The sequence below is a fragment of the Schistocerca gregaria genome, chromosome 2, assembly GCF_023897955.1.
Source record: "Schistocerca gregaria isolate iqSchGreg1 chromosome 2, iqSchGreg1.2, whole genome shotgun sequence".
NCBI classification, from domain to species: Eukaryota; Metazoa; Arthropoda; class Insecta; order Orthoptera; family Acrididae; genus Schistocerca; species Schistocerca gregaria.
In genome coordinates, this window is record NC_064921.1 from 395,151,215 (window position 1) to 395,168,975 (window position 17,761).

General features: G+C 43.3%; 1 protein-coding gene across 1 annotated transcript in view; it reads left to right on the forward strand.

Annotated features, from left to right (window-relative positions):
• The window catches only part of LOC126322142 (protein phosphatase PHLPP-like protein), a 413,563-nt gene that overhangs the window by 388,378 nt on the left and 7,424 nt on the right, over positions 1 to 17,761 (forward strand). Inside the window, exon 17 of the mRNA XM_049994260.1 lies at positions 246 to 471. Within this exon, the coding sequence (XP_049850217.1) occupies positions 246 to 471 (226 nt within the window). The remainder of the gene's footprint in view (positions 1 to 245; positions 472 to 17,761) is intronic.

A 17,761-nucleotide genomic window follows, 5' to 3' on the forward strand; every position in this document is an offset into this window, starting at 1 on the left:
ACATTTCCTATCACACATTAAACCAATCAAAAATCATAGCAGTGAGACAGAGAAAAAAAATGGGGCAGTAAATAAAACCAAAACAAGAAAAAAATTATACTATTGCAGTCTGAAACAGGCAATTTAATTCCACAATAACATTTCTATCAATATTACTTCCTTGATTATTATAAGATTCGTAGTCATCACTTCCAGTTAAAAAAAATTGCATTAATTGGTAAAACTAAATTTTCTTTGTTAAACAGTGAACTGAAAGAAAAGGGGCAGAAGAATGGTGTTTGTGCTACACTCTGTCATATCACCAAAATGAGGGGAAACTCTAATCAAAGTGGAAATGGATTCATACCAAGTAACACCCGGTATGTCATGAGAGTTGCTAGTGTTGGGGAGGCTAAAGCAGTGCTTTGTAGACAGTCTGAAGGAATTGTACTTGCACAGAAAGAAAAATCTAAAGCTACTGGCAATCCAAATGTAAGTACTGTGACATAGCCACTGCCTTCCAAACTGGTGTGAATACATTTGAAAGTAAATATGTTTCTAAAAATCCAGTATTCTGGTAGTTGTTATGTCCAAGATTTTTTCTTTTATATTTAACAAGATAATGTTACATTTGTAGTATATTTTTTTGTTAATTTTCAGTATGACTTACTCATTTCACTATTTGGTACAGCACTTTATATTGCACTTTATATAGTTGCCAATGCAGATGGATAAGTATGCTCCTTCTTCATATGAATGCCATTATAAATACTCCTATCAGTTTAAAGAGCCTCTGCACAGTTTTTTTGCTATTATAAAGGTTTTTCGTTTCATGTCTGTGTAGTTCATATTTCAAACAAAATATGTGTGTAAAATGGGAAGTTAACCTATAGATTTCATACAGACTGATTGAATGTCAGACTGCCTCAATTGTTTTCTTAAAATGTATATCCAAAGTAACTTAAATTTCCATTCTTAATATATAACAATGAAAATAATCAATTTTTGGAAACATAATGTAATTGGTGAGATGAAAAATATACTCAACAAGCAGCAGCAGGAGAGTATAGGTTAAGTAAAGGTTAAGTAAGTGTGCAAGCTGTCGGAGCCAGTGGCCTGTTATTCTGGCAAAAGGGTTGAATAAAGTAAGTAAGTGAAATCTTTAACAATGCAATTGCACGTTTACTTATTGGTGAGCAGGTTTTTTGTCTATCCAATTACATCATTCTCAATATATGGTTGCTACATGATTTTTACTAACCTTTTACTGTTAAAAAACTGTTATTGGTGCAACTAGAAGTAGTACTACAACTAAAAATTATTTACAATATATGAAGCTTGAACTTAGTAAAATATTAACTTTTTTATGCCATTCATTTCAAAACAGTTAACACTGAACTTAGGTTAAAAATAACTTTCTCCTTCTAAGCGTTTTAACATTCCCAATGACCAGAGGTTCATATTTATTTCTGTTAAGAAGTCTCTTCTTCTTGAATGCTTTGGATATTTAGCAGCTTCCTCTGGATCTGAAGAGACATCTTTGGTAATGGCTTATGTGATAGTGATTACATTAGTGTGTCAGGTTGTTGGTCATTAGGTGGTTGAAATTCACACTATCTGTATTTGTCATTTACATAATGGTAATGTAAATCAGTGTGCATACCTACCCAGTTGCTCATTAATAGGTTCAATTCTGTCCAAGTGTCATTATTCAAAGCTATTTTAAGGCTATTGAGTAAAGTAAGTAAAATCTTTAACAATACAATCACTTTTCAGTCTGGCTAGAAACATAGAGTGAGTGAAAATATTTTGACAAACTTCAGTGACATTTTACGAGAAGGAAAGTTGCTACTCACCAAGGTTGCTGAGCCACAGATAGGCACAACAAAAAGACTCGCACAATCTTATCTTTTTGCCATTAAGGTCTTTGTCTCACACACACACACACACACACACACACACACACACAAATGCGCACACGCGCATGCGCAAACACAACATGCACACAAGTGTGTGAGTTGTGTGTGTGTGTGTGTGTGTGTGTGTGTGTGTGTGTGTGTGTGTGTGTGTGTGTAAATGTATCTTTGTTGCTTTGTTGACAAAGGGCTTAATGGCAGAAGAAAGCTATAATTGTGTGAGTCTTTTTGTTGTGCCTATCTGTGATTCAGCATCTCCACTATATGCTGAGTAGCAACTTTCCTTCTCATAATATTGTTACATTCTGTTCTGGATTTTCCATTGTTTGATTTTTGCCTTCAGGAACATTTTATTACATAAAAGCAAGAAAAATATTCATATACACATATGTCTGAAAATCTTTAATTTTTGAGTTATTAATAAACATTTGTGTTCAACAGCTAGCCAGGTACAACCCAATAACTTCAGGCTTTGATTCACTGTCTCCATCGTATCCTAGATGGTTGTATATTGCGCTCATTCATGGAAGGCTTTGACATATTGAATCCTTTGTATCCTAAATATCAATGTAATGCCCTGGAGATTTGTTTACACTTGTCATTTGTGATCAGTCTGCTTTTGATGTTTCAGTTGTTACGTGTACTAAATTAACTGAAAGTATTCTGCTCAACCATGGTAGGATATTCATTTCATGAGCATGCAGTATAGGTTATTGAGTATAACTGCCTGAAATGTAATGGATTCAAGGCCGCATAGCTGCAGCAGATGGCATTTCCAGACCTAAGACAGCCAGGTCACCCAGCCTTTGTTACTGTTTATCATCACACTGGTGAGACAAAATCCATAGTACTACACAATATATTTAACAAGGAAGAACAAGAATTGTTCATATGCCTTAGCAGGAAGAACACAGCCTACAGGCTGTCGAAGATCCAGATGTCACCACAAAACAAGTGCCCCTGGCATAACGTACATCTCAAAGTTCAGCACTGAGGATACTTCATGAGCAGCCCATGTACCCACATCATCTTCTATATGTGTAGTGCCATTTTACCTCCTGTTGGTCACCCATCATGGGAGAACTTGCTGACAGTTTCTTGCACAAACTGTTAAACTAATGTTTTCCTCTTCAGTTTTGTTTACAGACAAGACAATGTTCAGAACAGATGGAATAATAAATAACGACACCCAATACATATGGGACATCTAAGTCCTTGTGCTACAGCTCAGGCTAGGCATTGATGTCAGTTTAACCTAATGTGTGAGATGAAATTGTAGGTAACCATCTGGTAGGTCTATACATTCTCCCAAAATATGTTACAGGTGCTACAGGCACCTTATTCAGAACACTCTCGAAGACTTCTGAAGATGTGCCCCTCAAGTAAGAGGAAACGTGGTATATGTATGATGGGACTCCAGCATTTTTTAGTCTCATTTTTTGAGATGAACTACCATGACGGATGGAATGGTAGAAAAATATGAGTTCTGTGACCTGCATGTTCTCCTGAACTTAGTCCTTTGTATTTTTACATCTAGGGGCAACTTAAACAATTGGTTTATGCAGCAGGCAATGTGGATGCAGATACTCTTCATCAACTTTTCATGGAAGCCTGTTACAACCAACATAGTGTAGTAACACTGTTCACGTTTACATCACACTTCACTTAGCGTAGACCGGGACTGTGTCCTAGGCATGCTCGATGTTAACTGACTGGGCACAGCCCATGCTGCCTGAGTTGTTGTTGTTACGCCGGAAGAGGTTGCATCCGAATTCTTGCGTGCCCTCTGGTGGATGGGACTACTTGCGGCAACTACCGTCCGTGACGCGCCGTGCCGATGTGCGACGCCCGCGATCTTTCTGGTGGCTACTCCACTCCTCCTCCTTTGGGGGGTGAAGCCACTGTGATCACTGCATCGGAAGGTGGAGCATCGGGCAGGAACGATGATCTCCACATCCATTGGAAGGCCGGAGTCAAGGGTATCTGCCAACCCTCGAGCCAAAACCTTCGAATACGGCTGGAAGTGACCCACACGAAGTGGGCCCCATCGTTCTACCACCGGAGCCCGGGACAGAATGGGTGACAAGCAGTTGAACTCCGGATCCTGTTCCACCTCGGGAGGGGCAAGACCCAGTGGCGGGGACAATGGGGAAGGGACGACCACAGGTGAACCAGCCTCCTGAGAAACGGGGCCTGCGAGGGGGGCCGGCTCTCGCTGGGGCATCGCTAACGATGGCGATGCCGGTGCTGGAGCTACTGGAGGCTGCCAAGGCTGAGAACCATTGCAGTGTGGCAGAGTCACAGTGGGGAGAGGTGGTAACGTCCCCTGAGAAACCAACATGGGTGCCGGCAATGGGGAAGCCGGTGTCCAAGAGGTCGGAGGGTGGGTGCCAACACGTGGACGTAGATGATTTTGGTGATGACGTACCACCTGGTCCCTCGCCTGCAAGGTATAGAGCCGGCGGCCATTTCGGCGCAGGACCACTGCCGGTATCCAACGTGGATTGCGACCAAACCCCGTGCCCAGACCGACATACCCAGTGGAAAGCCAGGTACTCCGTTTTGCGAAGACTGGTGAGGAACAGGCCGGTGGAGGTGCAGCAGAGTCCTAGGTTGGCGCCCATGGAAGAGCTCTGCGGGGCTGCGTTCTCCCATTGGTGTGGTTCGGTAGGCCATCAGGAAAAACGTCAATGCCTCCTCCGCCGGAAACACGTGCACATACTTTTTCATCTGCGTCTTAAATGTGCGCACCATGCGCTCAGCTTCCCCATTCGATTGTGGATGGAAGGGGGGAGAGCAAACGTGCCGAATACTGAAACGCCTACAAAAATCCTGGAAGGTCTGCGAAATAAACTGTGGTCCATTGTCTGAGACCAGGGTGATTGGCAGACCTTCCACAGAAAAGGTTTTTGCTAGTGCCTGGACTGCAACTTCTGAAGTGATTGAGGAGCAGCGAACCACATATGGGAATCGGGAATAAGCATCAATGACAATGAGCCAAAAGCCATTGAGAAATGGGCCTGCAAAATCGATGTGAACACGTTCCCATGCTTGGGTTGCCGGCGTCCATGAAGAGAACGCTGCCCTGGGAGATGCCTGTTGGCTTGCACACTGGGAACAGGCGGCCACCAAGTGCTCAGTTTCTATGTCAATACCAGGCCAGTACACGTGTCTGCGAGCCAAGGTTTTAGTATGGAAAACACCCCAGTGCCCTGCATGTAATAACGTGAGGACCTCCCTTCGTAAACTTGCAGGAACAACCAAGCGAGGAGCTGTATCCTTGGTAGCCAGAAGGAGAACACCTTCCAAAATCGAGAGGCGGTCTCGTAGAATAAAATAATTACGAAGAGGGTCCAAGGCCTGGCCTGGAGGGCGGGATGACCATCCCTGCTGAATGAGGCGAACTACTTGCTGAAGAACCGGGTCAGCTGCCGTTTCCCTGGCAACTCGACAACTAGTGGTCGGGAAGCCATCAACCGCTTGGTGGGACGCCACATCCAAATGAAAACACACAATCTCCTCTCAATCGAACGTAGGATACGGGCCCACCGGAAGACAGGAAAATGTCATAATGGTACTTAGAGAGGAACAAGGCCCAGCACTGTAGTTTGTGGGCCGCCCTATCCGGAATCTGAGAGGCGGGGCCAAATAACAATATTAACGGCTTATGGTCAGTGTTTAACTGAAACTTCGTGCCATACAAGAAAGGGTGAAACTTGGTAACAGTGTAGACAATGGCTGGATGCCATGCCGAGAGATGGTGTACCCCACATACTGAATGGACGGATGGAAGAAGTTTGACTTACGAAGGTTGCAACGAAACTGAATTTGAGAAAGAGGGTGCGAAGGTTGTGCAAGTGGTCCTTCGTGCTGCGGCCTGTGACAATTATGTCATCCAGGTAATTAATACAATGAGGGATTGTCGACGTGATGTGCTCAAGATAACGCTGGAATATAGCCGGGGCACTGGATATTCCGAAGGCCAACCGCTGGTATTGGTAAAGGCCAAACAGGGTGTTGACGACCGCCAGCTGTTTGGAGTCTTCATCAAGTGGTATCTGATGATAAGCCTCCGAAAGATCAATTTTCGAAAAATATTGGCCTCCCGCCATGGAGGAGAACAATTCATCAGCACGAGGCAAAGGATAGGAATTAATGGTGGCCTTGAAATCACCACAAAGACGTAATTTTCCCGAGGGCTTCCTTACAATAACGAGGGGCGAAGCCCACTCACTAGAAGAAATGGGAAGAACGACCCCTAGGGCTGTCAGCCGGTCTAGCTCTTCCTTTACCTGAGGGCGGAGAGCCAAGGGGATCTGCTGTGTGCGTAGAAAACGCGGGCGAGCCCGACGCCTTCAACGTTAAGTGAGCCTCAAAATCTGAAACACGCCCCAGACCCTCTTCAAAGATATCTGGAAAGTCTGAGATCAAAGATTCCAATGATTGATAGGGAACATCTTCGGAGACCAACTGAATGGTGTCAGCGATAGAAAAACCGAAAGCTTGAAAGGCATCCAGGCCCAAAGGGTTAGCGGAGCTCGCATCACTGAAACAATAAAAGTAATAGGCCGAGTGACTGATTTCTAAGTCACGTTGGTAGTGAATTGACCCAGTAGTGGAATGAACTGTTTACGATAACCGCGTAGACGCCGGTAAACTGGCGCCAATGGGAGCGATCCAAGGTCGGAATAAGTTTGTGCATTTAACAACGAAACTGCCGCGCCCGTATCTACTTGCAGTTGTAACCGACGCGACCGAACCGACACCTCGATAAAGAGTTTGCGTGCCGATGCGTCGGGAGCCTGGCCCGATGAAACTTCCTGGATGTCAACGTCCATGTCCTCTGTACCTGCTTCCTTCGATTCTTTTGAGGCTGAGCGGTAAACTTTAGCAATGTGACTTTTTTTATTACATTTGCGACAAACGGCCCAACGCTAGGGCTCTCTGACCGATCGTGATGTATATAGCATGGCGCACAGGACTGCAACAGGGGCCGGCGGCCGGAATTCTGTTTACGCGCCGTGCGGGAGCGGCCATAACGGCCGGATTGTACCGCTCGCACGTCGTCCACCCCGGACACAGTGGACGCGCCCGTGCCGCGCTGAACCGCCGCGACGTCGCACCACGCTTCCAGCTGTTGTCCTGCGGCGTCAGAGATTTCATACGATTGAGCAATGGACAGGATTTCCTCAAGGGAAGAGTCTTCTAACTGCAGGGCCCGTTGCCGGACCTCCCTATCAGGGGCCGAACGAACAGTGACGTCGTGTACCATAACGTGGGCATACGACTCGCGACTGCTCCGTCATAAAATGACACTTGCGACTAAGACCGTGCAGGGTAGCGGCCCACGCCCGGCAAGACTGATCGGGCTGTTTCTTGTATTGATAGAACTCGACCCTAGCCAACATGCGTGCGGCGGCGATAATATGAAGACAGCAATGCACACAATGCGTCAAAAGACAAGGACGAGGGTTCCTGCCGCAAAACTTGATACAGCGAGGGAGAGATCCAAGACAAGAAGAGAGCACGACATACCTCCGCATCGGCAACATGAAACGCCTGGAAATGCTGCCAAAGGCGATGTTCATATGCGTCCCAATCCTCCGCCGTCTCGTCATACGGGGGAAAGGGAGGAGGCAACGGCGCTGGAGCAGACTGCGTGGAGAGCAACGCCGGAAGCACTTGTTTCATGGTGTCCATGAGCTCCGTCTGCTGCTCAGCCAAAACCCGCACTAAATCCTCCATGCCGTGGAGAAACCGGAACAACGACGCAACACGCGAAAGAACGACCCTGCTCGTCGCCAATTGTGTAGTAACACTGTTCACGTTTACGTCGCACTTCACTTAGCGTAGACCGGGACTGTGTCCTAGGCATTCCCGATGTTAACTGACTGGGCACGGCCTGTGCTGCCTCTGCCGGCAGAGGTCGCGTCCGAATTCTCTCGTGCCCTCTGGTGGACGGGACTCTACATGCGGGAACTACCGTGCGTGACGCGCCGTGCCGATGTGCGACGCCCGCGATCTTTCTGGTGGCTACAGCACATAGTACCATTTGGGATCATCTGGGAGCATTTGAAACGACATGATAGTCCACAATGCAGCAAAGGCATGCATGTGTGGAATCAAGAGGAGGACATTTTGAAGATACGAGTTTCTGATATGATGACATTTACTAGTTGCAAATGTGACACTGATGTGTTAAACATAAAATTTTATTAATAAACAAAGGATTTTTGGGTTTTCAACAATATGGAAAGAATAGATTGCTAAAGGAGGTGATGAGTCACAGACAGGCACAACAAAGAAGACTGCTGGAAATACACGTGATCTAGTAAAAGATCCCCTGTATTTGGAGAGCCTTCTAGGTGAGCTGTAGTGGGGATACTGATGTAGAAGGGATAATGATCAATAGCTGTATACCTACCATTTTCAATGGGTGCAATGGTTCAATGGGTGCAATGGCTTGGCTAGGTGAGCATAAGCTTTTGTTGTGGAGGAGTATATTCATAATGGTGGTTCTGTGATTACTACTCAGTGAGCATTTTGCATTTGGTTCAAACTTAACCAACATGATTCTGTTCCTGAAAGGAAAAGTATTTGAGTTTGAGTATCAGACATTAGAGCATTAGTTTCTGCACTGGAAAGAAAAACAACTGGCCTACCTTGCACTGTAATGACACTGGAAAATGCAGCGGTCTCCAAAGCATTCAGCACATGAACATACAGTTGCCCCTGGACTTTCTGACTGGAGTGTAAGAAGAATTCTGCACAGAGATCTTCACATGCACCCATACTAAACAATGGTTACCCAAGAATTAAGTGAGAGACATTTTGAAACTTGTTGAGCTGTGTGTGTGAGTAAATTCTTCAGAGCATTACCACTGGTGCTGTTTTGATTTCTTAGATGAGCCCCCCCTTCCATTTGTTAGGCACTATAAATAAACAAAATTTCTGCTATTGGGCAGCAGAAAACTTTCAGGAACTTCATCAGTGACCCTTCTCGGCCATCATGTGACGGTTTGGTGAACTATTGATGAGTTTGGTGTTGGAGTCCATTACTTTTTCAAAGAAGATGGCATGATTATAATTTTTAATTCAAATCACTTCTGTCACACAACAGAGGCCTCCCCCAGCCTAAGTTAAACCAATTAATTGGGGACCATGAGGAGGGAAAGGTCTGGTTCCAACTAGATGTAGCCACATTTTAAACATCTCAGCATTCTCTAAATATTTTGAGAGAGTTGTTTTGTAGACATCTCTCTTCACAAGGAGACATTGTCTGACCCCAAAGTCACCAGTTCATCACCTTATAATTTTTTTTTCTTTGGGGACACTGAACGGCTCAAGTGTACAAACATCACCCCACAACCCTGCAAGCACTTAAATGGCAATCACTCAGGAAGTGGCTGCCATTCCACTGGAAATGGTGTGAAATACTATGGACAACTTCCAGGAAAGACTTCACCAATGTATTAGTAATGTACACCACCATTTACTGGATGAAGCTTTAAAAATCAGCTAAAGTAAAATGGCATAGTATTTGTTGTTCACAAATAAAAGTATTTTCTCTGTATCTTTGTTTGGTTGTTTCTAAGTACTTTTTGAAATATGGGAGGTCTTTTAGCCACACCCTGTAAGCTTTCAGACAAAGTCTTCCTCAGAAACAGAACTCTCACCCATTCACGGAACAACTCACATACACGTGTGTACTGTCTCCGACTGTGATTACTTCTGTATCTGATGTGAGCAGAATCTGCTAGGGTGCATCACAGGTGTAAAAAGGCATGGGGTGGGGATGGAGAGGGATAGCAGCGTAGGGATAGGGGAAGATGCCCGTGGGGGTTGGTGAGGTGGAGGAGGAGTAGAGAAGGGGAAAACACTAGTAGGAGTGTTGGTGGGGTAGAGGGCGTGTGTGTACTCTATCGAGAGCAGGGAAGAGGGTAGGCACAAGGGGCAAAGACAAGCTAAGTCTGAAAAAAGGAGGATTGCAGTGAGGAAGGCTTTGTTGTTGGGAGAATTCCCACCTGCAAAATTCATAAAAACTCGTAATCGTGGGAAGGATCCAGATGGCACAGGCTGTGAACCAGTCATTGAAATGATGCACATCATGTTAACTGGGATGTTCAGCAACTGTGTGGTCCATTTATCTCTTGACCTTAGTTTTCTTTTTTGTTATTTTTGTCTGTGACTCAACGCTTCCTCTATGCAGTAGCAGTCTATCATTCCCATATTATTATAATACAGGGTGTCTAAAAAAGAATGACCCAATTTTAACCTGTAATAACATTGAGACAAATGTCGCTAGGTAACTGAAACAGCACTAGATCTGATCGGCATGGTCTAGAGGTTCAGAAAAAATCTGATAGATGTCAAGATGTCACTACAAGCGCTGACCTGGAGTATGCAGCCAGTTTCATACAATATGGCGTCCGCGCAACAGAAGGTGTATTGTGTTATTGAATTTAGTCGTACTCAATCAGTGATCGCAGTTCAGTGGGCGTTTCATATTTGATTTAATTCTAAGCCACCATCACCAAAGAACATTCAACAGTGGTATAAATAGTTTGAAGAAACAGGGTGCCTCTGTAAAGATGGAAGTCCTGGCCGGCCACACGTTCCTGAACAAACAATGGAACAAATCTTGCAATGCTACGGGACTTGTTATTCCCACAACTTGACTCTGACAATTTCATCTATCAGCAAGATGGAGCACCATCGCACTGGCACAACAATGTGCACAGTTTCCTCAATGCCAACATGCCTCAATGTCGGATAGGGTGTACAGGACCGCAAGACCAGGCTTTACACTCTTGGCCTCCTAGGTCCCCTGACTTAACACCATGTGATTTCTTCCTTTGGGGATATGTTAAACAATGTGTTTACGTTCCTCCCTTACCTCGTGACATTGATGAACTAAAAACCAGAATATCAGCTGCTGTATCTTCAGTAACAGAAGACACCTTACGCTCGGTTTGGGATGAATTCGGCTGTTGTCTAGATGTCGTCCGTGCAGCCAGTAGAGGACATATTGAACATTTATGATGGATTTTTATAAACTTCTGTCTTTTCTGAGTGATTTAGTATACAATTTCTTGGTGTTCAGCCCTTCTTCCTAATAAATAATTCTATTTAAAATCAGGTCTTTTTTTTGGGACACCCTGTATAGTTGTACAGATAAAAAATCCACCTGCTCAGTGGTGGCATGAGAAAATACTTAAAAGGATATGAAAATACTGCATTATGTACTGCATTATATTTTCAAACATTGGTTATTTTCCATATCATTATTCTTCAAATGTAGACTTTGCATGGTTTGAATTTTGAGCGAATGTTTATACAAGCAGTTTTTCTTGTTTTGATCTAAGGAAACTTTCCCCAAAATATGTAAAAGTATTTTTGAATGTCTGCCACTTTTTGCTCCATTTTATTTTTGCAGCAGACCAATGAGATTATTGGTATTATTATTTTGTTGTTTTCTTAATAAAACCACAAGGGATGGAAAAAATATGGAAACACACAAACACAACTCACTACATGCTTAATATGGTGGAAGAAAGCTGTTGGCATTTAAAACAGCTTCCATCTCCGAATGGATGCAGGTCCTGTATCATTTTTAAGGGAATCTTATACCTTTCGTTCTGCAAAATAGATGCAAGTTCAGGTAATCATTATGGAGGTGGACATCAATGACAGACCCTTCTCTCTCAATGACACTGAGATCTGGTAACTATACTGGCCATGGAAGATGCAACAATTCATCATTGTGCTCAGGAAACTGGTACTGGACAATGTGAGATATGTGAACAAGGCCTGTCGCCTTGGAGCACAGCATCATCATATGGAAAGAAACTTTGTTAACCTGCTCAACAAACACCTTTGTGAAGGCTATAATGGATAATACCATTCAAACTGTGATAAATGTAAACACAGCAACTTGATCAACAAATATCTTTTTGAAAGCTATAATGGATACAACAATTCAAACAGAAACAAATCTGCTACCAGTAACCTCAAGCAATTTTACCACAAAAATTAAATCCCTTTTTATTTTTTACTTATCATTACTCTGTGAACTCAAATTATAACATTTTTGTTTTAATCATAAGCAAAAAAATAACCCTTTATGTCACATTTGTAGCATTTTTCCCTCTTACCAATGATCTGAGCTTCCTCTAGGCTAGGAAGGTGGCAATAAGTTGCACATGCACATCATCTGGCCTGCTGTGTTGTGATTTCCATCCACAAAGTATCAGTAACTTTAGACGCACCCAGTAACCAAGCTATACTCACACCATTCTTCATCTGTAGGAACAGCTTTTTTCTGTAGTGAAAACAAGCTTGCATAAGAATGAAATTTTAATCACCATATTTAATAGACATGGAAATAGTGGAGAATATTTTTGTATTGTTCAGTCAAGATGTTCCTGGTGTGACACGTCCCATTTCAGTCAGTGTAGCTTAGTGGTAGACAGAATCCTCTTCTATTTGGTGATCTTCAGCATGTGTCCTATGCAGAGTGTTGTTTTGGTTTCCATGCTAATTCTATGCTATATCACACATCACCAGTTTCCACAAATGTACGCGGTTGACATCTTATATGTCACTGAACCTAAGTTCCTCTCATTTTGATGCTATTATCAAAGGGACATCTTGAACTGAATTTTCCTACCCTATACATATTGCACTGCTTTGTAGATGGTGTCCACCAAAAGTATCTGCAGTTAAGATCAACACTTCATTGATTTATGATGCCGTATTACTCACCTGCCATCTTGCATATGACAAGTGGTCCAATGTGCACATTCACAATATACTTAATGTCATTATGGTTGGAAATTTCTATGCCATTGAGTATTAGGACACTCCATAAGTACAGGAATGTGAGAGGTTTCATATCATTTTTATGGGAAACACAGATGCCAACAATAAGAAAAATTAAAAGTACCTTTGGAGAGGAAAAAAAAAGCCATTAAGCCAATGCTAAGCAAAGAATGGAAGACCGGAAGGTAGAAGAAATATATATAATGATTATACAAAGGAAAAAAAACCTTGAAGACAAAATTAAGGAAAGGGAAGAGGAAGTGATGAAAATAAGATGAAAAATATGATATTGTGAGAAGTCAAACAATGGAAGGTCCAGGATGGAATAATAACAATATTGTGAAAAGATAGACTGTGACCCCCTATATAGAGGAGCCATTAAGTTGCAGGCAGACACAATTAAAAGACTACCATGCACTTTAGCTTTTGGCCCAGATGCCTTCCTATGAAGTAGAAAATGCACATACATGCCCACAAGCTCAACTCACACACACATGACCACTGGTACTGCTGACTGTGGCCAGACTGAGACATAACTGCACCTAAGGGAGCAGCAATTCAGTGTAGGTGGTGGGTGTAAGGAGGAATCCTGAGACAGGGAGGTGTGGGGGGGGGGGGGAGGGGGGGGATAGCAGGTGGGATGGGGGGAAAGTGTAGTGTTGCTTGTGAGAGCATTCAGGGAGCTGGTGGGGACAGGGTAGGTCTGCTTGGTGCAGTTGGGAGGTTTCATTGATGGGAAATGGGGGGGGGGGGGGGGACAGAAAAGGTGAGAAATAGAGAAGGGAAAAAGGACTAGTGGGTTAGATAGCTGTGTTGTGCTGGAGTAGGAGCAGAATATGGGATAGGTAGCTGGAGGACAAGAACTAGCAAAAGTTGAGGCCATGGGATTACACAACATTGCCGGGAGAGTTCCCATCTTTGCCATTCAGAAAAGCTGGTGTTGATGGGAAGGATCCAGATGGCACAAGCTGTGAAGCAGTCATTGAAGCGAAGCACATTATGTTGGGCAGCATGTTCAGCAACTGTGTAGTCTAGCTGTCTCTTGGCCACAGTTTGTTGGTGGCCATTCATGTAGACATCAGCTTGCTAGTCATCATTGCCCACATTGAAAGTAGAACAGTGGCTGCAGCTTAGATTGTAGATCACAAGCCTGCTTTCATAAGTAGCCCACCTTTGATGAGGTGAGACCAGATTGGAGTAGGTGGTGGTGTGGGGATGTATAGGACAGGTCTTCCATCTACGTCTATTGGATTGATATGGGACACGAGGCAAAGTCTTGGAAGCAGGGGTTGTGTAAGGATGGACAAGGATAACACATAGGTTCGGTGAACAGTGGAATATTGGAGTGGAAAGGTGGGAAGGATAGTGGATGGGATATTCTTCATTGCAGGACATGACAAGGAGTAGTCAAAACTTTCGTGGAGAATGCAATTCAGTTGCTCCAGTCCTGGATGGTACTGAGTCATGAGGAGAGTGCTTTCTTGTGGCAGGATGGTGGGTATGTTGGAAACAATAGATGACTGGAGAGGGAGGGCATGGGAAATCTGTTTCTGCACAATGTTGGGAGGGTAATTATCATCTGTGAAGGCCTCAGTGAGACCTTAGGTACGTTTAGAGAGGGACTGCTCCAGATGTGATGATCACTGTTGGCTAGGCTGTAGAGAAGGGGCATCTTATATGGAAAGAGTGACAGCTGTCAAAGTGGAGGTATTGCTGCTGGTTGGTATATTTGATATGGACAGAGTTGACACTAACTATTTATTTCACTGACTCTCCACAGTTTGTGTTCCTTCACCAAACAGCATCCTGCTCATCATTGTTTATGCCGTCCCACCTTCCTCTACACTAACATTCCAATGTCCATGGCCTTGCCTCTATTAAACACTTGTCTACTAATGCTCAACAGACTCCAAACCTAAGATCATCTTCCTGATCAGCATGACCAACTATATCCTTGCCCATAATTACTTCTCCTTTGAAGGCATCAGCTGCAGACATATACATGGTACAGCATGGGCACCTGCATGGCATCATCCTATGCCGACCTATTAACAGGACTTCAGGGGAACCTTTCATAACCACCCGGAATCCTAAAATCCTCATCTGGTTCAGATTCATTGATGATGCCTTTGGGGTAGGACAACCTATTCACTTTGCTCCAGAATCTCAATACCTTCCCCTCCATTCACTTCATATGATCCTCTACAACCCAACAAGGCACTTTCTTTCATATTGACCTCCACCTCAAGAACGGCTACATCAATTTCTCTGTCCATATCAAACCTTCAACCATTAGCAATACCTACACTTTGACAGGAGCTACTCATTCCTTACCAATAAGCTACTTCATCTGCAGTCATCACATATTCAGTGATGAGCAGTACTTCTCCAAATACACCTAGGATCTCACCTAGGCACCCACAGACCAAAATTATCCACCCAACCTTTTACAGAAACAGATAACCCATACCTTGTCTCGCCAGTCACTTACCAACTCCCACATACCCACCACCCAGCCACAAAGGAACACTCCCCTCATGACTCAGTACCACCCAGGACTGGAGAAACTCAATCACATTCACCAACAGTGTTTCAGCTACATCTCGTCTTACCTTGGAGGAGTATTATAACCAATATCCTTCCCACTCCTTCCACACCAAATGTAGCAATTCCCTTGTCCTTCCCTACTCAACCTGAGCTCCCAACACCTCACCTGATGGCTCACACCCATGGCCCAATTTGGTTACAGGCATCTTTCATCCCATCAAAGGCATGGCTACTTGTGAAAGCAGACATGTGATCTAAAAAACTAAGCTGCAACTATTGTGCTGCTTTCTGCATGGGTTGGACGACTAACAAGCTGTCTGTCCACACAAATGGCCGCTGACAAACTATGACCAAGAGACAGCTGAATATGCTACCCAACACAATATACTTCACTTCAATGACTGCTTCACAGCCTGTGCCATCTGAATCCTTCCTACCAATACCACCTTTTCTGAATTATGCAGGTGGGAACCCTCCCTGCAATATATCCTACACTCCCTCAATCTCCATGGCCCCAACCTTTAATAGTCCCTGTCTTCCAATTACCAATCCTCTTCCCTGCTCCCATTAGAGCACAACACAGCCTTCTGTTCCACCAAACCACCCACCAGTCCTTTTCTCCTTCTCTCCTTTTCCAGCCCCCCCTCCCCTCCCCCAAACCTCCAGACTGCACCTAGCAGCCCTATCCTGTCCCAACCATATCCCTGCATGCTCCCACAAGTAGCATTACACTTTTTGCCACCTCACCCTTCTATTACCTCCCTCTCTTCCATCTGAAGCCTACACCTTCCACTCAGTTCAGATTGCTGCTCCCATCAGGCATAGTTAGAAGTCAATCCAGCCACAGTGACCAGAGACAGTGGTCATCTGTCTATGAGTTATGCTTGTGTGAATGTGTTTGTGTTTTCTACTTCAGAAGAAGGCATTTTAAACAAAAGTAAAAATGTATAACAGTCTTTTCATTGTGCCTGTCTGCTACTCAGTATGCCCTCTCTATGGCGACTGGCGGTCTATCATTTTCATAACAGTATTGTAGGAAGTATTTGACAGAGCACTGAAAGATGTAAGTTCAAACAAAGCATGTGGAATAGATGATAGTCCCACAGATTATTGACATCCTTGGAAGAATTGTCCATTACAAAACTACAGGTATTCCACAAACTATGCAAGCTATAAGAGTATTGTCAAAGTTCGTGTAGAATGTGATAAGGCAGATAATGACAGGTGTGGATAATACTGAACCATTATATCATAAATCATGGTTGCAAAATACTAACATGAATATTTTCAGAAGAGTAGGAAGATTGATAGAGTCAACTTGGGCAGGTTCAATTTGGGGTCTGGAGAAATGAAGGAACTCTTTGGGCAATACTCACCCTACAACTTATCCTAGATGATAGACTAGATTTTATGGCAATTGCAGATTTATAAAAAGCTTTGACAATGTTGATTGGAATACACTCTTTGAATTTTGTCATGGTATCTGGAGTAAAATACAGAGGACAAAGTGTTATCTACAATTTGAGCAAAAAAGCAGGCCACAGTTATAGCCCATAATCTTGACTCACTTCCTTCTCACGTGTTCACTGTTTGATGGCAGTTGTGAACAATGGCAGTAGTGTAGCAAAAGATGCCAACAGTGTTAAATTGTCAGCTTGTGTATGTGATGCTGACATAAATAAATGTCTATAAATAATTTAGGAATAAAGGAGACAGCCGGCCACTGTGTGTGATGGCCTTAGGTTGTTAGTTAGGTTTAAGTAGTTCTAAGTCTAGGGGACTGATGACCTCAGGTGTTAAGTCCCACAGTGCTTAGAACCATTTGAACCATTTTTAAAGGGGACAACTCTCCAAGTAGGAGAAGTGTTGAGTCATTGGCACACACAAAAGAGAACAAAAAGTTTGCTAGCCTTTGCACATATTGTTTAATAAGCTATAGTGCACATAGAAATGCACACAGACAGATCTCTGCTGCTACACTGTGTGTTTGTGTGTGTCTGTTGTGCATTCTGCCAGAACTAGCCCTACCATATAGATACAGGTCTGATATTTTTGAAATTAGACAAGAGTTGATGTACATCATTTGCTCTGCATTGCACTTCAAAATGGTTAAACACCCAAAATTGCAGTAATGGATGTTATAAATAAAGAGCTTTAACAGTCAAAGGTGAATGACATTTTTCTAAAAGTTTTGTGTGATCGGGAACCCCAACTGAGAAAAAATAATCATAAATGGACAGTATAATGAAAAGATGTTATAAGATAAACACCGACAAAAGTAAAACAGGGGTTGTGGAGCGTTGTCAAATTACATCAAGCATTGCTAACAGAATTAAGATTTGAAAATAAGAACTAAAAATAGAATAAGTAGTTTGCTATTTGTACAGCAAAATAACTGCCAGTGACAAAAGTAGAAAGGATATGAATTGCAGATCAGCACTATCAAGAAAAGTATTTCTGAAAAGGAATATTTAGATAACATTGAGCATAAACTTGTA